At 35.8% G+C, this 27,178-nt stretch overlaps 2 protein-coding genes across 2 annotated transcripts; both read left to right on the forward strand.

Moving 5' to 3' along the window:
• The first annotated feature begins 3,228 nt into the window (after positions 1 to 3,228).
• On the forward strand, positions 3,229 to 4,234 carry LOC123641815 (olfactory receptor 4C6-like). Its single transcript, XM_045556749.1, has one exon. It carries the CDS (start codon positions 3,229 to 3,231, stop codon positions 4,156 to 4,158), a length of 930 nt encoding a protein of 309 aa, XP_045412705.1. The 3' UTR covers positions 4,159 to 4,234.
• Positions 4,235 to 10,397: 6,163 nt separating this feature from the next.
• LOC123642113 (olfactory receptor 5D13-like) lies at positions 10,398 to 20,311 on the forward strand. Its single transcript, XM_045557025.1, has 2 exons — positions 10,398 to 10,468; positions 19,369 to 20,311. The coding sequence occupies exons 1-2, from the start codon at positions 10,398 to 10,400 to the stop codon at positions 20,309 to 20,311; spliced, it is 1,014 nt and encodes a 337-aa protein (XP_045412981.1).
• Positions 20,312 to 27,178: the final 6,867 nt, after the last annotated feature.

Here is a 27,178-nt window from a genome sequence, read left to right on the forward strand (position 1 = left end):
ATAACTCAAAGTTCCTTGCTCACACCTGGAGGATGGGCAGGCACTAGCATTAGCTGAGCCCACAGCTCATTGCTGTCTCCTACCAGTTGATAAATGTCTTGGATTGTGCTGGTGCCTGCTGAATCCTTACTCATCTGTTAGGAAATCTGAGATGTGTGAAAGATGTAGCAATCCTTAAGCATCTCCCTGTGGAAATAAGAGAAACATATAATGAGACGAAATAATGATATACAGAAAAAATGTTTTACAAGTAGGTGGGATAAATATTCAGGCTGGTGAAGACAGCCATCGGGGAGGACCAGTTGATAGAAGACACAGAGAGAGGCAGGAGGTAAGCCTAGACACACAGACATATGTCATGATCAGGAAAAATTCAACAATGTGTGATTGCTGCTTTCCCAAGCTTTATGACTCACACTGCTGTTCTGTGAGCCAGGAGTTGAAAGTATCAGGGGGGTCTGTGAAGTGTAGCAGTTGGAGTCAATCACATGCCTAGAAGAAACTGTGAGAAAGTTACACAATTTCTCTAAACCTCAGTTGCTGCTTTAGCAAATCCAGATAATTATGATGCTTACTTTATTTGGGTGTTCATGATAATTAAATGAGAAAAAGCTTTTTGGTCATTGCCCATACTTCATAAGCAATGCAAACATAATAGCTACAGTTTCTCTTTTGCTAATTGCACTGCTGCAGAAATTGAGGCTTGGGAAGGTTGAGATTGCAGAGCCAGTGAGTATCCTGGCTGTGCCTTAGAGGTAGATTTGCGGATCTACCTCTGGATCCAGGAATATTCCCTGAGAAAAGAAAGGCGGTGTGGAAAGAAACTGGGTGTAAGTCTGGCAGGAAACGGGTGGGACTGACAGAGGAATAAAGTGCTGAGGACAGAGAAATAAAGTCCCATCAGTGAGGGACTGGTGGTGGGAGTTGAATTTCAGGTGGGAGAGTTCAATTTTGTTCTGCATCAGCAGGGGATCACTCTAGGTGCCAAACCTTAAGGACAGACAGGGCACAGATATTACCTAAAGCAGCACTTTCAATTTTCATTTTTTTTAAAAAAATTTCAAAATATTAAGGGGGGGTACAAATGTTTTTGTTACAAGGCTTGAGTCAGGGCTATAAATGTGCACATTACCCAAATAGTGTTCATTGTACCCATTAGGTGGGTTTTTACCTTTCCCTTCTTTCCCCCTTCCCCCTGCTTGATTTCCAATGAATTTTACTTCCCTCTGTGCACTTGTGTGCCCATGGGTTAGTTCCAATTTATTAGAGAGTACATGTGATGTTTGTTTTTTCATTGTTGAGATACTTCACTTAGGATAATGGTCTCCACTTCCAAATTGCTGCAAAAGGCATCGATTTCTTGAACATGAAAATGAACCACTCCTTAAGGAATCTTACTCAGAGGAGTAATTAATTAATGCAAATAAGAACTGAATGTTTGTGTTTCAAGAGCACAGAGTCACTCCTGTTACCATTCATCTAGTGAATCATCCTTATACTGCAGGTGAGGAAACTGAGGCTCAGAGATGCCAGCAACACACCCAAATAACAGACTACGCTAGCGACCCAACCCGGAATAAAACCCACTACTCATTTCCTGACTCCTGAGCCAGCTTGCTTTTTACTTCACAAGAGCTGTTGCAAGAAAGACCTCAGCTGTTGGGCTAGCAGTGGGAGGATGAGATTAAGTAATATATGGCGAGTCCACAGTCTGCTGTGGCTGCTGTGCACTTTGTGTAAGGGATGGGGGTGGAGTGGGTTATTGAAAGCAAGGGTGACCTTTCAGCATCCACAGAGTGGTATAATCCAAATATCAGTGTAAAGCTATGTTTTTTGCAAAATTCCTAGGAAGTGGCATCTAGTCTGTGCTTAAAAACTCCACAGTAACATGAGACATGTTTCATTTCAGCTTTCCTCTTGGTTGCAGCAGTAACTCCCCTTGAACACCACATAATCTGTTTTTCTCTTGACAGTAGGTAAGAATTTGAGCTGTGTGATCAAAGTGCCAGCTCCACAACAAAATAATTATATAACCTTATGCAACAGATTTAACTTCTCAAGGCTTCAATTTCTCTTTGCAATGGAAGTAGTGCAGGCACCTACCTCATATGTTATCATGAGATTTAAATGAGGCAATATATCTAACATACTTGGTACAGTGCCCAGCAAAACAGTTAGTCAGCCTAAAAGCTAATTGTTTAGTTGTTGTCATTTTTATGCTTAGAATCCTTTGCTCCATTTAGAGGATAAAGGAAACCGAAAGGAATGACTTTGACCAATTCACATTCAATTGATTTATATATATATATATATATTTAGTTTTAGGTTTTTTTTCTATTTTATTTTATTTTTTTTATTTCAGCATATTATGGGGGTACAAAAGTTTAGATTATGTATATTACCCTTTGGGGATCTGGGTTTTTGCTGGATCATCATGGTTTGTAATCTTCATCATTGAACAATATATTAGTTAGAGATTATATATATTCATTACTTTTAGGTATGTGATCATTTAAAATGTAGACGTGAAGTGCAAAATTACAAGAGAATTACCTTATTTTTTTGAAATAAGGCACAAAAAGAATAATTCACTTTACTAGATTGTTTTCACGATAAAAGAGGATAAAAATTACAAAGTATTTAGCACAGTTATTGGCGAATGGTAAGCTAACAGCATACTTGCTGAAGATGCAGTATTGATGTTGGAGAACACTGATTCTGGAGTCAGAAAATATGGTCCTTCTTCTGGCTTCACTGCTCACTAGCTATGCAACCTTGGTCAAGTTTCCTGAACTCTATGACAGTCAGATTCTTATCTGTAAAATAAAACTAATTATGGAATTATTCTAGTGACAGGATTATCCTAGTGCCTGGAATGAGGAGTTGCCCCCAATATAAGGTAGGTGCTTAAAAAGTTGGATTTAATGATTACAATCATAAAGGTAGGAGAAGGAGGGAGAGAAAGCCACTGCACATGGAAGAATAATTTAGAAAGAGAGGAAAAAAGTCTTTGGGAAACCTTGTATTAATGAAGTATCTATCTTTTAAATTTTTTGTTTAGCACATTCTTATTAATAAAAGCAGATGCTTGGATGGAAAATAAATTTATAATAAAACAACAGTTTCCACAAGGTCCTGGAAGTATGGGAAGCCAACCAGTCACTAATGATAAATCATATGTTGTCTCTTTTCAGGATTCTCCACTCTCATCTGAAACTCATATGAGCAATGAAAAATCAAAATAATGTGACAGATTTCATTCTTCTTGGCCTTATAGAGAACACAGAGCTGCGAAAAATATTTTTTGCTGTGTTTCTAACCATGTACGTGGCCACAGTATTGGGAAATCTACTCATCGTAGTCACCATAATCACAAGTCAGAGTTTGAGATCACCTATGTATTTTTTTCTTACCTTCTTATCCATTTCGGATGTCATCTTCTCTTCCGTCATCGCCCCCAAGATGATTGTGGACTCTCTCTCTGAGAGCGCTACCATCTCCCTTGAAGGCTGCATGACTCAGCTCTTTGCGGAGCATTTCTTTGGCGGTGTGGGCATCATCCTGCTCATTGTGATGGCCTATGACCGCTACGTGGCCATCTGTAAGCCCCTGCACTACACCAGCATCATGTGTCCTAGGCTGTGCTGCCTGATGGTGGGAGGGGCTTGGGTGGGGGGATTTATTCATGCAGCAATCCAGCTTCTCTTCATGTATCAAATATCCTTTTGTGGTCCTAATATCATAGATCACTTTATATGTGATTTGTTTCAGTTGCTGGCACTTGCCTGCATGGACACCCATACCCTGGGCCTCTTAGTCACCCTCAACAGTGGGGTGATGTGTGTGGCCATCTTCCTTATCCTGATTGCCTCCTACACGGTCATCCTATGTTCCCTGAAATCTCACAGCTCTGAAGGGCGGCGCAAAGCCCTCTCCACCTGCAGCTCCCACCTCACGGTGGTTGTGTTGTTCTTTGTGCCGTGTATTTTCCTGTACATGAGGCCTGTGGTCACTTACTCCATTGACAAGGCAATGACTGTGTCTGAATCAATCATCGCACCCATGTTAAATCCCTTGATCTACACCCTGAGGAATGCAGAGGTGAAAAATGCCATGAAGAAACTTTGGATGAAACAGGAGACTTTGGTTGGCAAGTAACTGTCATGCTGAGAACATTGTGTGTTTCCCCTAAGCAGAAGTCTTTCTTGCAGAAATGAGCGAGAACTAAACCAGTCTATTCTCTGCTGGCAGCCAGGGGCACCTTTTAAAACTATAGACTCTGATTTATAATTCAGATTATTTGCAGTTTAGAGATCATGACACTCTTCTGCTTTATATCTGCCCCTAGTTCCCATTGCTTTAGAATCACCTTGTCTTGTCCTATGATTCCCTGATGGTCTTGCTGCTGTCTCCACCTCTGCAAACACATCTGGAACCCTCACCCCCTCTCTCCCTAAGCATCAGCCTTAGAAGTGCACAAGCCTTTCCCCATCTCAGTGCTTTTGCTTCTCTCTATCTGAAATTAGCCCTCATCCTCTTCAAGTCATCGTTTTTCTCTAACTTCCAGTAGTAGTTAAGAGATTAAGTGGCATTTTCTCAGAGTAACCTTCCCCCATGACTCTGTTCAAAGATTCTTCCATTCCTCCCATTATTCTCTATCTTAACATCTTCATTTTCTTAGTAACAATGAGCAAAGGAATAATTATTTTTGTGTAATTACTTCTTGACTTTTGTTACTTTCCATCTCCTTTTTCAGATTGGATGTCAGTGAGGGCTGGACTTTTGTTTTATATATGCTTGGCAACTATTAGGTTTTCAATAAGTATTTGTTGAATAATGATAGACTACAAGAGGTTTTTTTCCCCCAAAATAGTCAAATTCAAATGGTGAGGGATGTAAATGAGATAGTCAATGATTAATTCAAAATAAGCAACAAAAAGAGTCAGACAGCGATTATTAGAACAAGTTAATGGCAATGGAGGGCTATGGTTACTGTTTGGAGGGTACTTCACAGTGGGTAGGCAGGGAAGGAGTCTCTAAGTAGGTGACATTTCAGCTGATTCTGAAGTCTTTTGAAATTTCCTTAGGAAAAGTAATTAAATATATTAATTAATATATTTAATAATAATGAAAATCACTAATAACTGACAAAAATGATGAGAAGGAAATAGACACATACAGGTTAGTTGAGTGAAGAATCTAAAGAGAAAACTCCTGTTCAGAAACTACCGTGGTATTTTCAAGAAACTCTAAAAGACCAGTGTGGGTGGAACATAATGATCCAAGTAAAAAGTGGAAAGAAGAGGGACAAGAAATGTAGCAAGTGTTAGATTATGTAGTGACAATACATCTAAGGTTCTAGCCCCCTCCCCATATCCCCAAAGAAAATGAATGTTGTTGCCTTTTTGAAATGACCTGAAGTCAAAAATTCTTTCAGAACACAGATGCACTTTAACTTTCATGCTGCAGAGGAATGGCACAACGTGGCATGAAAAGATTTTATGCCTATAAACAAATAAATAAATATAATATAAAAATGAAATAAAAAAGATTTTGTAGCTAGTTTTTATTTCTCCTTCAATTTCAATTCTAAAGCAAACTTCACAAATCCTTATTAAAATACTTCAGAAAAATAGTACTTGTTTTTTTTTTAACTTTACATGTTGTATTTCTTCTCCTTATCAACACAGAAGGAAATTCTATAAAAGTGTGATTGTTTGCATCTTTGTTAAAACCTTATGATGATCTTTATTTTATTATAATCATATAATATAAATACTGGAATGGACCTTAGAGTGAAGTCCTTTATTTAATAGTTGTATAATATGTGAGGATTAATAACTTGACAAAGGTCAAATAAACATCTTAACATTAGCTTTAGGCTTATGTTTCTTATTTCAGAGTTGAGAGGTTTTCTGACTATGTGATCCTATAATTTAGAGTCACCTTCCAGTTTGTTCACTTCTTTTCTGTGGGTGATTAAATTTAGTTCTCCTTAAATAGTGTGTCTCTCTTTTTTATTAAATACATTTCCACAGATTATCATTAAAGCAGAAGAACATGTGTGGTGAATTGATATTCGTTCTCATTATCCTACCTAAATGTGTGATATCTGTTGAATATATTTTTGCTTCCTTTGCATAGAAAACAGAGTGACAGTCAGTTAAAGTTAAATACAGACATCTTCTCTGAATTTGATACACTGATTTGTTTTGAGCTTAGGGCAGCAATAAATTCAAGGAGTTGCAGAATGAGGGTGCAATGTGATGTTCTACAGGGATAGGTAGATAGTAACAAGGGATGATGCTTTGCTAGGTAGCAAAATTCAAGTTAGAAAGAAACAGTATCAAAAAAAAAAAGAAACAGTATCAGAACTTTTGGTAGAATGTCAACAAAGTATCATCTAAAAGAAAAGAGTGATTCATAAGTTACCAAGAAAATGAGAAAACCCAAATCAAAAGGACAAATAAGATCCCTGCAATAACCTGTACTATGATCATTTTTTCCCACACCACCAGAGGAAAAAAAAAGTTAGACCAAGAATTAACCAGACAGAGAGCCTAGGCAGGTCACTAAAAATCAAATGGAAGTGTCTCAAAGTTGGGGCTGTGTTTACCTGATTTCTATTTACTTTGTTGCCTGCCCTTGCTGCCTATAATGGTTATATGGTAATGATTTTAATTGTTGAATAATTTATTTATATATTGTTTTAAATGATTTAAGTTATTTCTTTTAATCATTCAACAAACATTTATTGATTGTTGTTTCAATGAGTGATACCTTGTATTTGACAAGAGATAAACAAAAATGAAAAGATTGGAAATCATTATTTTTTGAGCCCCTAAAAATGGACTGGGTGACTTTTTCATGTACTTTGTCAAGTTAATTCTCTCAAAGTAGCTGGAAATAAATGTACTCATCAACAACATACTCATCAGAAATACAATGATCTGAGAAAAAAGCATTACATGCCAAAAATTGCGCAGATCAGGGAGGGGGGTGGCTAGAATTCAAAATTATATTTGTGCAAGAACTTCTGAATATTTTAAGGCAGAGTGTGAGCCAGTCTCTCAGTCAGTGAGGTATCTAGGATCATGCAGATTAAGCATGCATTGAGTTTACTTTGGCATAGATTAAAAATTGAAATGTTTGAGTCATTGAGTAATAATAGTATCAAATATTTATTGATCACACATTATATAGCAAGAACTTTGCTAAGCAGATAAAATTTTGTTAAGTATATTGCCAGGTGAGGTATATATTTGGTTTTAGATCTTGACTTTACTACTTATTAAGTATATGGCTTTGAGCTAATTATTTAATTTCTCCATGAGTTTTCCACTTTGTAAAATAGGTTTATTTATATTTACTTCTTAGAGTTATTATGAGGATTTAAAAAGTTAATGCCTATAAGGTGTTTGGAAGAATGGTAGGCACATCTTAATGCTCAAATTGTAAGGTAATATAAAAGTCATTAGATCGAATGATGGTTAGTGTAGTTAAATAGCTTACTGATGTCATATACTTACACATAGCAAGGCCAGAATATAAATCTAAGCAGTTTTACTTGACTATGTTTTAGATTATACAAAAATTTGCTTTTTGTAGTGGTAGAGTAACCAAGGGTCATGTAAAATCTTAACTGAAAAGTATCATAAATCATCGAGATTAGATTAATTATTTCACAGACTTGTAACCTAGAACAAGTGAGTATAAGTTTCTAAAGTGAGTGAATAGCTGTACTAAAAAATGAACCATGACCTCTTCTTTCCTAGCCTATTGTTCTTGCAGAGGGGCTGGTGTGGCTGTAACAGCATTACTCCTGTTTTAGAGCAAGAGGAGGTTCCATGCTTTTTATTCAGGTACATGAGCTGTAACTTTCTTGCTCTTTAGAGATGAGACACATTTGTGGGAGAGAGAAACAGGTTGAGTATGCAGGGTTTTTTATTACCTATATTTTATAGACTTAGGGAGTTTGGCTTAATTTATTATCCCATTTTGTCATCTACACAAAGGGAATTGGACTACTTGGTTAACAAGGTCATTATTTTACCAACAGATTTGAAACTGAAACTAAATTATTAGAAACTCTGGTCAACCCCAACTACATTGCCTAGATTTTCATAAACTAAATCTTGGTTTAATATTTGCAGAATGGTGAAGATATTCAAACTACTTTATTCAGTCTATATTAGATTTTAATTAAAATTTCTTCTATTTATAACCAGGGAATTTGACTAGTGAATCTCAAAGTTTCCTTCTTACTTAAATGATTTTATGATCCTAAAATTTGTTTTCTTCACGGGAGTCAAATTTATCAGACTGTACTTTTGACAACTGTTAGAGCAGAGGTCCCCAACCATTTTGGCACAAGGATGGGTTTCATGCAAGGCAATTTATCCGCGGATGGGGGAGTGGGTGGGGGTGGGGAATGGTTTCGGGATGATTCAAACACACTACATTTATTGTGCAGTTAAACCTCTCTGTTAATGATAATCTGTATTTGCAGCCACCCCCCAGCGCTAGCATCAATGCATCAACTCCACCTCCGATCATCAGGCATTAGATTCTCATAAGGAGCGCACAACCTAGATCTCCTGCATGTGTAGTTTACGATAGGGTTCATGCTCCTATGAGAATCTAATTCTCTTGTGAAGATCTAATGCTTCAGCTGATCTGACAGGAGGAGGAGCTCCCGTGGTGATGCCAACGATGAGAGCAGCTGTAAATATAGATGAAGCTTCCCTGGCTTGCTGGCAGCTCACCTGCTGTGGCTGTGGGCCCACTTCATAACAGGTCACTGACCGGTACCGGTCTGCAGCCTGGGGGTTGGGGACCACTGTGTTAGAGTCCTGACCTGCTAACACTAGCGTTTAAATAACAAATTCAGGCATTAATAATCTCTATTTAATAAAACATTGACCATTTATTAATTTGAGTTTCACAACCATTTTGTGACAATGTCCAGGCAGATTTCCTCATTTTATAAATGAGGTAACTTTAATTTGGAGAAATAAAGTGTAACCCAAATTCACACACTCTGATATAATTAGATAGCAGAATCCAGGTGCCAATTATTTCTCTTCACCTTCTTTCCTATGAACTTTCAATTTTTTTTCTCTGAATCATTCAGTGTCAAAATTCTTCTTGGGTTTTGGCAAGAGCAATAAGTTGGACAAAATAAGAAAGAGAAATGTAGACTCTAATTAAAAAGACTGAGAAAAATTGATTTGCAAAATATGATAGAGTCAAGAGCAAAACTATCCAGGTAAAACTGCCTTCTGCTCCTCTTCTTAGTTTTAACTACTGCTTTATTCTGTGGTTGGTTGAAGTATATAATTGTAATTTAAATGCCTGCAGAAGTAAATATACCTCTGTTATAAAATTCAGCATTTTTCTGTCTACATTATAAATAAGGAAAAGGCAAACTAGAAATCCAAAATTTACTCTACCCAATTTCATGGGCTTCTTGCTGAGAGATATTACTTTCCACTTTGTAAATATATGTATATTTTATAAATACATATATATTAATAAATGTATACAATGTAAATGTATATTTACATTAATCTTTAATTTTGTCTTCTACTTCACTCTAAAATGATTTTGAGGTAGTACATATTCCACTAGTGATCACCGGTAAACGTAACATTTTGTAAACATATTGTGTATGATTTAAACTTTCCTCTTTAACAAATTTTGAGTTAGTAAGGATTTCAAACTATGTCTTTCATAAGGATTTAATTACATATTGGGTAATGTTTGGCAAGTAATAGTAATTATAAAACATCTTAAAAATTGAATGTGTTTATATTTACTAATGTCATAACGTTCTGAAAGAATAACATAGGGAAATCACAGTGAGACTAGTCAGGGAAAAATACTTTTTATAAAATACCAGGTTTTTCTGTTTTGAAATTCTGGAATCATATCCATTAAACATAATTTCATGGTATTAATATTATTATCAATACTCTCCATGGCATTTCTGACAATAACCTATGCATTTTGTATTTTCAGGTGGCTGTTATGTATTTTTACTGCTCTGGACCATGGAGAGTAGGAATAAAGTCCCTGTGTTTATTCTCTTTGGACGTTTTCAAAATAAGAGCATTGAATTCCTCTGTTTTGTATTATTTTTATTTTGCTACATTGTTATTTGGATGGAAAACTTGCTCCTAATGATTTCTGTCACATACACTCAGCTAATTGACCAGCCCATGTATTTGTTCCTCAGTTACCGCTCATTCTCAGGTCTTTGCTGTACATCCACAGTGACACCCAAACTAATGGCTGATTTACTAGCAGAAAGGAATATCATTTCCTATAATAACTGCATGATACAGCTATTTATCATTCACTTCCTTGGCGGCACAGAGATCTTCATTCTCACAGGGATGGTCTATGACACCCACTACATGGCCATCTGCAAGCCCTTGCACTGTGCTGTCATCATGAACAGGCAGAGGTGTGACACAATCATCATAGCTTGTTGTACTGGGAGATTTATTCACTCCACCAGTTAGTTTCTTCTCACTTTCTTCTCACCGTTCTGTGTTCCTAATGAGGTAGACCACTACTTCTGTGATGTGTATCCTCCTCAGGTGATCCTACTTAATTCTTATATACCACTATCATTGAACATATTACATGTATTGAAATTGCCAGCGTGTCACTGTTTTCCTACCATTAATGGGTAAGATTTGCAAGGGAATGTATTAGGTTTAACATAGGAATTATTCAAAATGCATTTGGGGAGTGAATGCAGTGATCCTATCAGCCAGCTTTGAAGACATCTAAATATATCAAATAGAAATATTATAGATTCAAATTATTATAGGTATTCAGGCTATACTTATAGTTGTTATTCAATATATAACTCTGTATTTTCTTTTTAAAATTGATGACAGTGTAAGTGACCAGGAGACAGTGCATTACTTCTAGTCAAAAATGATAAATGGAGAAAATAAAAATAAATATCAATAGATGTGCATGTTTGAATGTGGTCACGTAATTACCGTCTTTGAAAAATTCATCCCTTACATATGAAAGAAAATGAGATGGATTGAATGGTCTTTAAAGTACATTCAAACTATAAACATCTTGCTGTTTCTCTATTTTCTCTTTAAAACAATACAATGAGATTTTTAGTTTCTTGATTTAAATTATGGTATTATTCTGCCATCTGGTGGATATTATGTTTTTACCACTTGTAAGAAAAATTTGTTCTCTCAGTTACTATTTTGGAGATGGATTTTGTTCTACTGGACCATATGAAAACAAATTCTATCAATTATCATGCAATTAGCTGAGAATGAGACAACAAATAGATGAGAATCAATTTGGTAATAGTGGTGGAAAGTAAAATATGTTGTTCTCATTATGTCAAATGAGGATAAACTTTATAAAACAAAACATTGCCTCATGTAAAAGAAGAGAGAATACTGTACTGGGATTTAAGAGATCTGGGTTTTATTTGTTAACTTCTGATATAATTAGGTATGTTTCCCTAGAAAAATCATTAAAATATTCAAATTTTGGTTTATCATACAATATTTTTGCAAATCTTATTAAATACATTCAGACTTTCTTTGAAAATTAAATGCTATATAAGTTTGTAACTGACTTGTAAATATACAATTCCGCAAAACATAAAGGAAAATGCAAAATGCAAACAGCCTGTGATTTTTATATTTATGTAAATATGCATATGTGGTTTATGCATAAATGCTTATGTTTCTGCATTTATCAATCTTTCACTATATGTCTCTGTATCTATATCCATATGTCTATTTGTCTATCCATCCATCTATCATCTATCCATATCTAAATTAATGTTTCCCTTTAGCCTTCTGTTTCAAACATCAGGCATAAAGAGGATTTTCTTGCACTAAGATTTAGGTAATACTATTCCAGATATCATTTGTCTTCTGACAATGGATAAGAGGAAGTCTCTCATAACTAATCCATTTTCAAATTAATACTATGAATTTTCCAATTAAATCCAGGAAGACTAAACTCACTGTGTATTTTAAAAATTAAAAAAAATTGCATAGATCTTAGGAGTCCACTTCAATGAGACGTGACAGTTATAGAAGCCTGTGTAACTCGTTTACCCACTTATGAGCTATGCCTGGGTAACAGTTGCTTCACATTCTTGTCAGAAATTGGTATTGTTAGATTTAACGTTGTTAGTCATTTCTATCAGGCGAGTAGTGGTATCTCATTAGAATTTTACCTTTAATTTCCCTGGTAAATAATTCTGAGCATTCTTACAGTGATTATTGGTCATTTTCTGTCTATTGAAAATTGTTTGCTCATTTTAAATTGGGTTGCTTGTCTTGTTACTGACTTGTTAGTGTTTTTTCTAATGTAATATTTTTATTGGGATAAAATTCCCAGAACATAAAACTTATCATTTTAAACTATAAAATTTTATAGCATAAAGTATATTTATATAGTTGTACAACCATCACCCTGTCTCAAGATCTTTTTCTACATCTCAAGCTGGGAGCCTGTACCCATTAAACAATAACTCCCAATATCTCCCTCTCTCGGTCCCTCATAAACAGTATTCTAACCTTTTGTCTCTGTGAATTTGACTCTACTAGGTACCTCATATATATGGTATCACACAATATTTGCCTTTTGTGTTTGGTTTGTTTCGCTTAGTCTAATGTTTACATTGTGTATCCATGTTGAAGCAGGTACTGAAATATGTTTTTTCATAGCAGCATCACAATTTTATATTCCCACCAGTAATATTCAAGGAGTCCAATTCCTTTATATCCCCCCAACATTGGTTATTTTTCATTTTGTTCTTTTTCTTTTTTCCTTTTGTTTATATAATAGCCATTAATGGGTGTGAAGTGATATCTCATTTTTGTTTGTTTTGTTCTGTTTTTGTTGTTGTTGTTGTTCATGAAAATTTTAATGGTTTGGAAACCAAAATATCTCAGCTTCATCCTGATTAAGAAAATGGATTTTTAATGTAGTTTACATTTTAACTAATGAGGGTCAACTCACACAGTTTATTGTCCTTGAGAAAAGAAACTTGGTTTTAAGAGCCTAAAATATGGCATTATTTATTTCTCACCAAAGGAACAGATGAGTCAATATTTTTCCCTGCTAATTAAACAAAAACTAGTAATAATAATAAAAGTATACTATAGCTAAGTATACCTTACCTACAATCTGGTATACATCCTATTGGAGTATAAGTGAGGACTAATTAAAATTATGATTTTATTTTTTTCACCTATGCATGTATTCAAAATTTATTTATTAATTGGTCTTATTAATTCCATGACAGTTTTGCTTCTCAAACTAGATTGTAAACAGCAAATGTGTCTGCACCTTTTTAATATTATCAAAAGAAATTTGTTCTGTTTTATTTTTCTCATAAGAACAGATACATGAGATCTACTCTCTTAGAATTTTAAGTGTACAATAGAGTGAAGTTAACTGTAACCACAATATCGTACAGTAGAACTCTAGAATTTATTTTTCTTGAAAAATGAGTTGCTTTTCATTGTGTTTTTGATTTTTGTTTCCCTAATGATTAGTGATATTACGAATCTTTTCATATGCCTATTAGCCATGTATATATCTTCTTTGAAGACAAGTCTATTCAGGTTTTTTGCTCATTTTTGAATTAGGTTGGTTTTTATTGTTTTGCTGTTGATTTGTAGAATATTTTAAAATTTAAATGGAAACTTTAAATAATTCATAAAAAGTGGAATTAAAAATAAAATATAGATTTTGTTTCTCAACATAATCTCCATCAAGTTTAAGACACTTTAGTAAGTAATAATACCAGCCATTTAGTCCATTTCTAAATAACTAAGGGTCTTCAGAATTTAACCATGCCAATGAAGTATTTTTTTACATTATCAACAGAAGAAAAAAAATCTTTTTTTTAGACTAAGAAACAAAAAGAAGTTAGAAGGAGCCAAATCAGGACTGTAAAGTGGATGCCTAATGATTTCCTATCAAATTCTTACAAAATCACCCTTGTTTGTTGAGAAGAATGAGCAGGAGCATTGTGTTTGTGGAGAAGGACTCCCTGGTGATGCTGTCTTGGGCATTTTTCTGCTAAAGCTTCTGCTAACTGTCTCAAAACCTTCTTGTAATAAGCAGATGATATTGTTCTTTGGCCATGCAAAGTTTCAGCTATTACCTTTAGGTCTTTGATCCATTTAAAGCTAATTTTCTCATGGTGTAATATAAGCTTTCAAATTTATTTTTTTGCATGAAGCTATCCAGTTTTCTCAACATCATCTGTTAAAAAGATTACCCTGTTCCTATTGAATAATCTTGGTACTCTCGTATAATTTATTTGACCATATATGTATGTTTACTTCAGGTTTGTCTATTCCATTCCATTGGTCTATATGTCCAAATATCTCACTGTTTTGATTACTGTAGCTTTGTGGTAAATTTGAAGTCAGAAAGTGTAAAATCTCCAATGTTATACTTTTTTAAAGATTGTTTTGGTTATTTGGGTTCTCATGCAATTCTGTATGAATTTTAGAATGGGTATTTGTTACTTCTACAGAAAACGTCTTGGGGATTTTTAGAGAGATTTCATTGTATTTGTAATTGTTTTGGGTAGTATTAGCACCTTAAAATATGAAGCCTTCCAATCTATGAACATGAGATGTCTTTCCATTTATTTACGTTCTTTTTAATTACTTTAAGTTACATTTCATAGCTTTCAGTGTGGCATTCTTTTTCTGTTTGGTTAAATTTATTCCTAAGTATTTTATTATTTTTGATGCTGTGGTGAATTAATTGCTCTTTAAATGTCCTTTTCAAACTGTTCATTGAAAGCATAGAAATGAAACCGATTTTTGAATGTTGAATTTGTGTCCTACAACTTTGCTGAAGAGAGTTAATTTTACTTCTTCCTTTCAAATTCAGATTCCTTTAAAAAATTTTTTCTTGCCCAATTTCTCTGGCTAGAACTTTTAATTCTATCTTGAATGAAAGTGGTGAGAATGAATAGCCTTGACTTGTTCTTGATCTTTGGGGACAATCTTTCAGTTTTTCATCATTGATTATTATATTAGATGTGGGTTTCTCATATACATCCTTTATTATGTTGAGGAAGTTTTCGTCCATTCTTAGTTTTGTGTGTGTATGTGTGTGTGTGTGTTGTTATTATGACAGAATGTGAACTTTTGTCAAATTCTTTTTCTGCATCAGTTGAGAGAATCATATATTTTCCCTTTATACTATTAATGTGGTATATTGCATTGATTGATTTTTGTATGGTATTAATATTATATTGATTGATTTTTTGTGTTTATTCCTGAAATGCAATTCCACTTGGCATAGTATTTAATTTAATGTCATTTATTTATTTATTTTAGAGACAGGGTCTCTCTCTGTTGCCCAGGCTGAGGTGCAGTGGTGCAATCATAACTAACTGCACCTTGAATTCTTTGGCTCAAGCCATCCTACCACCTCAGCTTCTCAGGAAGCTAGGACTACAGGTGTGCACCACCATGCCCAACTAATGTTTCATTTTTTGCAGAAACAGGGTCTCACTATATTGACCAGGCTGGTCTTGCACTCCCAGCTTCAAATGAGGCTCCTCTTTTGGCCTCTCAAAGTGCTCAGATTACAGGCATGAGTGACTTAATTTGGCCTTTAATTTTCTTTAATATGCTGTTGAATTCAGTTTCTAATATTCTGTTGAGGATTTTTTTGCATCCCTGTTTGTAATAAAATTCACAGTAAATTTTGAAAACCATTGATATACATACCTAATGAATTAAAGAATAAAGCACATCACATTTGATGAAAAGTTAAACAGCTCTTTATAGAAGTTGAATAGCTATTTATTGCATAAAAATGAAGCTCACAATATTATATTAAAAAGATAAACAATATAACTATGATACTTATTGTATAAGCTTTGTATCCAGATATACACTGATATATATATATATATATCTGTGTATATATATATACACACACACACACACACATAAGCGTGAGAAAACCAGAAATACAACAGAAATTAAGTATAGTTATCTCTAGATTTTTCCCAATAGCTGATTTTTTTTCCTTTTGTACATTTTTGTATTTTACAGGTATTTAAAGTAAAAATGTATTCAGTCTGCTTCAACATATTTACAAGAAGATCATGGAATTAAAGTTGATAATGAAATTATTCCTCAATCTTTAGAAGAAGTTACATAAGTAGTATGTCACCTGGGACATTGTTTCATCTAATTGTTCAGTTTGTGGTCTCCTAAGCAATACTTTAATTATATTCTCTAGGGTTAACATCTCTAAGGCCTTGGTGGCATATATGTGTGACACAATTTAGCATCAGAATTCAGTTTTTTGGTTTCTGTTTTCTCTTTGTTATCATTGAGTTTATTTTCAAAATATTAGGAAGAGAAAGTCATTTCCTAGAAACATACACTGAAATATATCTTGCTACTTTTTTCAGGTTTGCTATAATATTTAAAATCTGAGTTTTTGGCAGGAACTTTTCTGGAGTCTATTAATCTTTGCAAAGAAGCTTTAGTAAATGAATAAGTCAAATTCTTTTGCCCTTAGGTGAGTTGATTCAATTCTCACTTTATTTCACATTAGAAGGAAAATAAGGTGTTCCAGTAATCTTTGCAGGAGGCAAACTCATGTGTAAATCTAACTGCTATGATTACTACCTAGATCCTCTAATTAGAAATATTTGATTCATTATCTGTCACCATATTTATTATTATTAATCGGTCTGCACTACCAGGAAATATTTGCATTTTTTCTTGATAACAATCTTCTCTTTCTTTTTATGCACACAAACTTTACATTTAATAAGTAACAAGAATTATATGTTGTATTGTATCACTGCAGTTATACACATTATTTCTCAGATTAATTCTTAGAGGCAAATAAATTTTGAGGACAGGACTGATATTTCAAAAATTTATAGTTTCTAAAATACCTATTATTGTGCTGAGTACATAGGAAATATGCAATTAGAAAGTCAGAGTGGCTGTCACTAGATAGGAGGGAAAGAGTATGCACAGCACCTTGAGCCCTCAGTCAGCTGAATGTGAATGACAGCTCCGGGGGCTAATTGAGAGATTGTAAACTCTGGCCCAAGTCTGTTTGTATAAATACAGAGTGTAGGAGGCAGATTAAAAACCCACACAGGTGGAAAAGATGTCTGGGTAAGAATGAGCTGAATATATATATAAGAAAATATATTTGTCTTTGACAGGGATAATTTTCCTTTCGACCCTGGGCTGCTCAGATTTTGTTAGAGCAAATCCAGGGAGAGAATACAGACTTTCGAAAAAGTTTGAAAAAGTGAAAAAAGTGTGCTCAGGTATGAAATTTGCACTCAAAGTATTTTGTGTTAAACTGAAAAATACATTTAGGAAGTAGTAATAAATGTAGTAGAAGATCAAATCACAAATATCAAATAAAATGAAGCAATTAAAGGAGAGCAATTAAAGAAGAAAATCTTCAGGTATATGTGAATTATATCTTCATATATACATGCAGGAAATGTAAGTGCTATATATCGTCTTAGAGTATTAAATCGTGATAATTCAGTGAAAACTTGAGAGCATTTAGTTTCAGCTTGTGATAAAAGCATGTAGTTTTTAAAGGATTCTGTGTTGAATGGTATTTCTTTAATGCTGAGTCTTATTTTAGCTTTCAGTAAGCAGTTATGATGTGGTTCTGGATTATGATGGCAGAAAAGGGCAGTTGACTTATTTTGAAGGCACTCAGAACATTTAAAAAAAATAATCCAGTGTATCATTCCCCCCCATCAATGTCCTCATTTTATGCTAATTTAGGATGCTTAAGTCTCATGAGGTTTCATTACAGTTACTTGTTGTGTAGGACTCAATATGTATCTCAGTGTATTGTAAGTTTACTGTGTGGTCTTGATTTAATAGGAAAGTCTAATTTCTTTAGCATTATTATAAAATTTTGCTGCAATATATGTATATTATATATCAATAGCTTATTTTTTATTTTTTTCTTCTTCTTTTTTTAAATTTTTTTAATTCCAGCATATTACAGGGGTACAAATGTTACATATATTGCCTTTGTCCCACCCGAGTCAGAGCTTCAAGTGTCTCAATCCCCCAGATGGTGCACACCACACCCATTAGGTGTGTATATACCCATTCTCTCCTCTCCTCTGCCATCTGCCCAATAGCTTATTCCTTTACATATGCCTTCATTTAGTCAATGAGTATTATTGAGCACCTATTATGTCCTAGTGTTCCATATTTGCCCTTGTGAATTGTATTTTATCGTTCAGTAACACTGATAAAATGGTAAATGATAAAAAAGTTAAATATGTATTGTTACAGGGGTTGCTTGAAGTTGATATTTTTCAGAGTTTATAGTTACTGATAATGACATAGTTAATAGTGTAACTATGGCTATGAGAAATAAGTTAAGTAGAGATACAATTGTTGCAAGAGATGAAGAAACTAAGAAACTAGAGAATTGGTAGTACTGTCTGTGTGTCTATTGAAACTAATTCAATACAAAAAAAATCTCTAAGTAAAAACTGTAGTAATTTATCAGTAAGCAATGTCTAATCTTTGGAGCATTTGAGGTAGACTATATTCACCAACTGAGCATGATGTTGTATGTAGAAGGCTCTCCAGCATAATGAAAATGGTCTGGACATATAATTATTAAGTTTGTTTCACCCAAAATCATTCTGAATACCTTACATTATGATACACCAAGAAGAGGTAACAGATATTTATAATTTTCAAAAATTAGGTAACTGTGGATGATCAAGTACATTATTCATTTACAGGAAAGATCTAAAATATATGGAGAGAAATGTGTGAAAGTGTAAGATCACTGGAAACAGAACTTTGGAAATAGCTGTATAAAAATAGTAAAAAAATGCAATGACCATTATAGTGAGTCATTAATTTTTTAATTTTCTTTTTTGAGTTCTAAGTTCTCATTGTTTAAAAGGGGAAGAAGGAAATAAATTGTTGAAACTTGTGATAATTTTTACTTTCAAACTCTGATTCATACAAAAATCTAGACTGGCCTTTCTCATGAAGCTAGTTGCCTCTGATGATACTGAGTCTGATTGTTAAAAATATACCAGGGCCAACTGCACTTAATTTCTTCCTCTCACACCTCCCATCTTTTATTATTTCACTTATACCAATTTAATATTTATTTTATAACTATGATATAGGTAAATTATAGCTTTTGAAATAATGTAATGGCTGAAACTGTTTTTCATAGCACTCTTTATGAATAATCATTAAGCCTCTCAACATTTCCTCATTTTAATCCACTTTCTCCAAGTTTTTCTTCTCACTTCTCTCAATCAACTTTCCTATTTTGTCCCAGGAACCAACAAAATCAGACTTCTGGAGTCACCTTTATCCTCTTGGGCTTCTCAGAATATGCGGACCTCCAGGTGCCCCTGTTCCTGGTGTTCCTGGCCATCTACACGGTCACTGTGCTGGGGAACCTGGGCATGATCGTGGTCATCAGGGTCAACCCCAGACTCCACACCCCCATGTACTTTTTCCTCAGCCACTTGTCCTTTGTGGATTTCTGTTATTCCACCACAGTGACACCCAAACTGCTGGAGAACTTGGTTGTGGAGGACAGGACCATCTCCTTCACAGGATGCATCATGCAGTTCTCCTTTGCCTGCATCTTCGTGGTGGCAGAAACCTTCATGTTGGCAGTGATGGCCTATGACCGATTTGTGGCCGTTTGCAACCCTCTGCTCTACACAGTTGCAATGTCCCAAAAGCTTTGCTTTTTGTTGGTGGCTGTGTCATACTCTTGGGGTATAGTCTGTTCCCTGACACTTACCTACTTTCTACTGGAATTATCCTTCAGAGGAAATAATATCATAAATAACTTTTTCTGTGAGCATGGTGCCATCGTTGCTGTGTCCTGCTCTGACCCCTACATTAGCCAGAAGGTCACTTCAGTTTCTGCTACATTCAATGAAATAAGCAGCCTGATGATCATTCTTACTTCCTATGTTTTTATTTTTATCACTGTCATGAAGATGCCTTCACCTGGGGGGCGCCATAAAGCCTTCTCCACCTGTGCCTCCCACATGACCGCCATCACCATCTTCCATGGAACCATCCTGTTTCTCTACTGCATTCCTAACTCCAAAAGTTCATGGATCATGGTCAAGGTGGCCTCTGTCTTTTACACTGTGGTCATTCCCATGCTTAACCCCCTGATCTATAGCCTCAGGAACAAGGATGTAAAAGACACAGTCAGGAAGTTAATCAATGATAAGTTTTTATGTCATAAAATATAATGTTAGAAATATTACTTATTTATCTTGAGATTACTGGTGTAATAGTTCACTATCAAATCAGTACATGAATGTTTGGTAGCCCTCCCTTGTCTGTTTACTCTGATGTTTAGTAAAATAACTTTTAAAATTATAAATATTATTGAGGATGAAATCTCAGACTACTTAAGCCAAATACTTGATTCACATGTTGTAATACAAAGGTTTCTGTGTTAGTAGAGTTTACCTTATGTTTTCCCAGTTCAACCTACAGTCCAATTTAACTCTTGTGAAGTTAAAATCCAAGGTCCATCTGTTTGGTAGTATGTCTCAGCACTTCATTAGAGTTAATGATGTATAATGCTCCATTGCATGGATATGCCACCTTACGTTTACCCATTTGTTATTTTATGGACATTGAGCTGTTTCCATTTTTGGCTACTATGAATAATCTTGCTATAACATTCATGTACAAGTTTTTTTTGGATATTTGTTTTGATTTTTCTTCACTGAATATTAATATCTAGGAGTGGAAACGAGGTTATATGGCAACTCTATGTTCAACTTTTTGAGGCATTGCCAGATAATTTTCCAGAGCAGTTGCACCCTTTTGTAGTCTCATCATCAGCAGTGAATGAGGTTTCCAATTTTCCCACATTCTCAGCAACGCTGATTATTTTCCCTTTTTTGATATTATAGCCATGCACATATCTTCTGACTCAGCAGTTCCATTTCTAGAAATGTGTACTGTGACACACACTATCATACAAAATGACATATTTATAAGGTTATTTATGTCAGCACTGTTTTAATAACAAAATATGGGAAATACCCTATAATTCCATTGGTAAGCCCAGAGAAATACATTATGGCACATCCATACAATTGGGACCTATGCAGCTATTAATAAAAGTGAGGAAGCCTCCCTTGTAGTGATATGGAAAGACCATCAAAATATGTTCAATAATAAAAGCAAAGTGTCAAACAGTAAGTATATGGCATGTTATTTATTTAAAGAGTGTGTGTATGTGAGAGAAATTTATGGTATATGTATAGAAATATCTCTGCTGGAATACGCCAGGTGTGGGGAAAACTGGGATGGCTGAGGACAGGGGTGGAAGAGAGAGTAACTTTTCACTGGAAACATTTTTTTAAATACTTTTTCAATTTTACGCAATGTTAATATATTGTCCTGTTCAAAATAATACAATGTAAAGCTTTAAAACACTGGCAGCTCAACAAGACTTAGCTGCAGGCCTGATACAAACAAGAGGCTGCCAGCCAGGGACTTCTGCATTGCCCAATTGACCCTCATGTTGAGAGGAAACTGCTACCCAGGGAGGCAATGTGACTTGCCTCAGGTCACACAGTAGTCAGAGGTGCCATCAGGGGTTAAGTCTAACTCCAGAGCCCTCCCATCTTACACGACAAGAACACTCTTGTTTGGAGAAAGTAATGGGGGGAAATGAGAAACAACTGGCAATGGCAAAGAGATAGGAAAGGAGCCTGTATTAATTTCCTGTTGCTGCTGTCACAAATTACCACTAATTTAGTGGCTTAAAACAATGACATCTATTCTTTTACAGTTTTGAAGGTCAGAAATCCCAATCAGCTTTATTGGGCTAAAGCCAAGGTGATGGCAAGGCTGGCTCCTTCCGGAGGCTCTGGGGACAGAATGCATGTTCTTGTCCTCAGCTTCTGGTGGCCCCTGTATCCCTTGGCTTGTGGCCTCTTCCTCCATTTTCAAAACACATCCCTCCAATCTATGCTTCATCTCATCAAGATCCCTTTGATTGACTCCTCTGTGACCCCCTGTAAGGGGAGACCATTCTATTTAGGACCCGCCAAGATAATTCAGTGTAGTCTCCCCATCTCAGGATCCTTAACTTAATAACATCTGCAAAGTCCCTCTTGTCATGTTAGCTACTTATTCACAGGCTCTATGGTTAGGATGTGGACAACTTTGGGGCCATTATTTAGCCTACCATCCACAACTAAGAGATGCCCAGGCATTTCTGGCAGACAAATAAGATGGAGGTATAAGGACAAGAATCAGAGTGAGGAAGACCACAGCATTCAGGAGGGGGCTGCAGGAAAGAGGGAGCCAGGTATGAGCCAGGCGGCAGGAAGCAGGCAAGAGGGAGAGAAGGCAGACCAGATGGACTCAGTCAGATAAGAGCCTGTCTGTGTCTCTTGCACCCTCTTCTTCCCTTTCCCTAGGGCAAATATCCATGTATAGGAAAACAAGAACTGAAGGGTGGTTTCCTAAAGAAATCCACCTCTCTGACAGCCTGAGGGGGTATCCAGGCCAGATGCTGGCTTCCGAAATGAAAAACAAAAATGACAAACAATGTACCATGGAGTGCTTCTCAGCCATAAAAAGAAATGAATTCATGCCTTTTGCAGCGATTTGAATGGAACTGGAGACCATTACCCTAAGTGAGGTATCCCAGGAATGGAAAAACAAATGCCACATGTACTCTAATAATTTGAAACTAATCAATGGGCTCACATAGACACAGAGAAAAGTAAAAGTCATTGGAAATCAATAAGTGGAGAGGGGGAGGAAGGAAGGGGTTAAAACCTACCTAACAGGCACAATGGCCACTATTCAGGTGATGCACACACTAATGGCCCTCACTCAAGCATTTTAAGAACTATCAAGGTAACAAAAACATTTATACTCCCTTAATATTTGGAAACTAAAAACCAACCAACCAACAAACAAACAGCCCTATCCTGGCACTTTTGGCACAGGGGAGGGACAGCTAGAAGAGGGGCTCCTGGACTCTTTCATCCACATTTGAGATCAGCCCGTGGGAAAGCCCCATCCCCATACACAAGGCTCCCATTCATGCTCCAATGAAGGCCAGAGCTGAAGGGAAAGACTGTAACATTAATAAAAGGATACACATCCCCATCACCTACAAACACCAGCCTTGTCCGTCCTTTGAGGACATCAAGGGGTGGGCAAGACTCACCAGATAGGAATATAAAACCAGCTCCAAGCAAGAGAGGGCCCAAAATTAATGGACAACACAAGACCCTATCCAGGTGTAACAACTCTATTTGGCTGCTTAGATCTCTTTGGTCTCTCTTTTGGTTATTTATACATTTTCTTGAAGAGTCCTGGCAAGTTATCTTGGGGGTGTTTCCCATTCACATTGTCTGATTGTTTCCTTTTCATTACATTTGGGTTCAACGGTTTCTTTTTTAAAAAAATTCTGTATAGGCAATTTTGGTCCCATCAAAAGATATTTGATGTCAGGTTGCCCCATTTGGGGGGATACTGTTCTACCACTTGGTTAAGAGGATGTCTTTCAGTCTTTCCCTACTCCAGGTGTAGAGAGTGAGGATGCTCCTGCTGAAAGGCAGATGTTCTACTCACTGCCCGAGCCCTGCTCACACAGTGACCCTGGAGATGTGCGTCATGGGGTTGGACTGGCAGGTCCAGGTGCGTGTACTTTCAGTGAGAGCGTGGGGTAGGCCTGTATTGCAGCCTGTGCTGATGGTGGTTTCTCATATCCTTCTCCAAGAGTACCTAGGCCTGGTCAGGGACACGTTTTACCAGGTGATGCACCTGCTTGAATACTACCTGAGCACAGGCACAGTGTGTCTATATTGCCTGCAGCTGCTGGGCATCCAGCAGATTTTCTTTTCCTTTCTCTTTTGTGATCGCTTGATTAGCAGATTCAGGAATCACATAGATGTTTTAAAAAATAACCAGCTCTATGACCTAAAAGGCTATACTTCAGAGTGCAGCTGGTCCTATGACCACAATTAAGATACATGATATATCCTCACACTGTCAATCATCTCATTAAAATACCTGTAAAAATTAAGGTGTATTCAGGAGTACTCAGGGTATAACAATACGACTACAGAGAGGAATGTAAAAATATGTGTTGTATAACGTTAAGTGCACTGTTAAACACATGCTCAAGTATAGAAATTCAAAATGGAAAGACTAAAAATAATCATATCCACTACACAGGGTTTTTCAATAGACTTGAGAGTGGTGTTATTTTTGCCATTTTCAGAAATATAGCCTCTACATATAAACTTTTCTTATGAACAAAACACAACATGTTAATGGTGTAAAAGAAATTTCATTCTAAATTGAAGAAGAGGAAGCGTCCTCTAATTATTCAATCATGATTCTCCAGGGCCCGTGTCTCCAAGGTTGGACAGTTATATGTACAATAAACAACACAATCATGGAACATAGTTTCCAGGTCTGTCTTTAACTCAAGGGTGTCTTTATGCTCCTCCAAAATTTCTCGACAACTGTAAAACTGTCATTAGTTGACTCCTGTACAGAAGTTTGTTTTGTAAGAGTCACCCACTGCCTTTAAAGTAACAGGAAGATTTATAAGAACATTTTACTTTTGAGAGGGATTATGCATGCAGTAATTAATAATAACAAGGAAGCCATCAATAAGAAAATACACATCAGGAAAATCTGGCTTTTGGTGAGTTGCTTCAATATTCATTCTTAGATGAGGTATATTAAAATCTGGAAAGCTTTTGGGAGGGGAAAACTTATATCAGCTAAGTATCTACTTAAGTCATCTAATAGTGTATATTCCAGGTGATAAAGTCTACTTTTACTGTTCTTAGGATCATTATACTGAATTGAAAACTTTGTCTTTAAATGCTATTTTAGGTACACTAAGGGTTTTAGATGAATTGTTAAATGTAAGTTTTGTCCTTAAGAAATTTAATGAATTCAGAAAAAATAAAGTAGCATACACACATGAAATTAGTAAAATATGCGAGGCATTTCATAAGGATTGTGATAATATAGCATCAAGGAAAATAGAGCAGGAGAAAAATAGTGATATTTGTATTAACCAAAGAAGTTTTCTTGGAAGAACTATATAGGGAATTTCTCATTTAGAGCTGATATGGTGGCCGGGCGCGGTGGCTCACGCCTGTAATCCTAGCCCTCTGGGAGGCCGAGGCGGGTGGATCGCTCGAGGTCAGGAGTTCGAGACCAGCCTGAGTGAGACCCCGTCTCTACTAAAAATAAAAAGAAATTATCTGGCCAACTAAAAATATATATAGAAAAAAAAATTAGCCAGGCATGGTGGCGCATGCCTGTAGTCCCAGCTACTCGGGAGGCTGAGGCAGTAGGATCGCTTAAGCCCAGGAGTTTGAGGTTGCTGTGAGCTAGGCTGACGCCACGGCACTCACTCTAGCCTGGGCAACAAAGTGAGACTCTGTCTCAAAAAAAAAATAAATAAATAAAGCTGATATGGTATAAAACACTAGAGGAGAAAAGGTGTCATTTCTGTAGTTTAGAAGCAATAAATTTTTATATAATAAAATTTTAAGATATTTGTATAAGTAGAAAATTATATTTAGTGACAAAATAATTTGTTTATATTCTTCTGGGAGGGATATTGTAGAAATCCATATAGAACAGTTTCAATTTGATGCATTTTGCAATAAAGTGCCGTCAAAAACATCTAAATTATTATATCTAAGGGTAGAGGATAGTTGGGTTGAAGTTTCATAGGCCAGGAAGGAACTTTGTATCTAAATGACAACTGGTGATGATGAGAATGAAGAGGAAGGAACATTTTGAAATTTCTGTTTTTCTTTTTTCCTGACTGACTTTCCAATAGCCATAAGCCTGAGATTACAAAAGGACAACCAGAAAGCACCAGACCGTGATGAGAAAGCAAGGGGAAAATGAAGATTATATATCATTGTGTTGAGAAATCAATAATTTGAATTCAAATCTGAATGTTGGACTGAAAATGATTGTGAGGTAGGTAAGGAAGAAACACATTTAAACTATTCTCACTTTTCAGGTCGTTATGGTTCCCTGTATTTATTAAACTGAAAGCACATATTTAACACAATGTGGGCAATAGTCATAAGTTAAGATAAAAATATTTTATAAAAGCTTAACAAATTGTCCAAATCATAATGGGATACAGAAAAATAGGATGGTCCCTGATGATCAGTAACATTGATGAAGGTATTCTAGACAGAAAGAGAGTCCTGAATTAAGGCAAAGATTGTGCTCAGGGATCCATCCACTTAGAATTAAAAGTTCTGCAGGCAACACAGTAAATTAGAGAAGATTCTAGTAGCATATAAAATTAATAATGAATGCACAATCCTTAACTTTGTTCAAAAATTCTAATTATATAAGCATGGGGTTTGTGGCTTAAGAGTGAACTATGGTTAAAGTTCGACACAGTAGTGAATTGACCCAACTCAGTTCAAAGAATTAACTACAAATTTCAATTTTATTTGACATATAGCAATTATAAACAGATTCTCGAGTTCATACACTGTTGGCCTAGATTAGATTTCATTGGAGTAGTAGGTCTAGTTGTTAGTACGGATGTTAGAGCTCTAATTTTTTTTTTTTTTTTTTGAGACAGAGGCTCACTTTGTTGCCCGGGCTATAGTGAGTGCCATGGCATCAGCCTAGCTCACAGCAACCTCAAACTCCTGGGCTTAAGCGATCCTACTGCCTCAGCCTCCCGAGTAGCTGGGACTACAGGCATGCGCCACCATGCCTGGCTAATTTTTTTCTATATATATTTTTAGTTGGCCAGATAATTTATTTCTATTTCTAGTAGAGATGAGGTCTTGCTCAGGCTGGTCTCAAACTCCTGACCTTGAGCGATCCACCTGCCTCGGCCTCCCAGAGGGCTAGGATTACAGGCGTGAGCCACCGCACCTGGCCCAAAGTGAAATTTTTAAGAATATCTCCAAAATATTTCTTCAGGAGATAGTTTTATATCATTCAGCATTTTGAGCCATATAAATGACCATGTGGTGGGTATATCATTGACAGACCATTTCTGATCAGACCACTTAAAGACACTCTTAAGTAGATGTTCGATGAGTCCTTCATAGTGATATAAA

This window comes from Lemur catta, chromosome 7 (assembly GCF_020740605.2).
Source record: "Lemur catta isolate mLemCat1 chromosome 7, mLemCat1.pri, whole genome shotgun sequence".
Lineage (NCBI taxonomy): Eukaryota > Metazoa > Chordata > Mammalia > Primates > Lemuridae > Lemur > Lemur catta.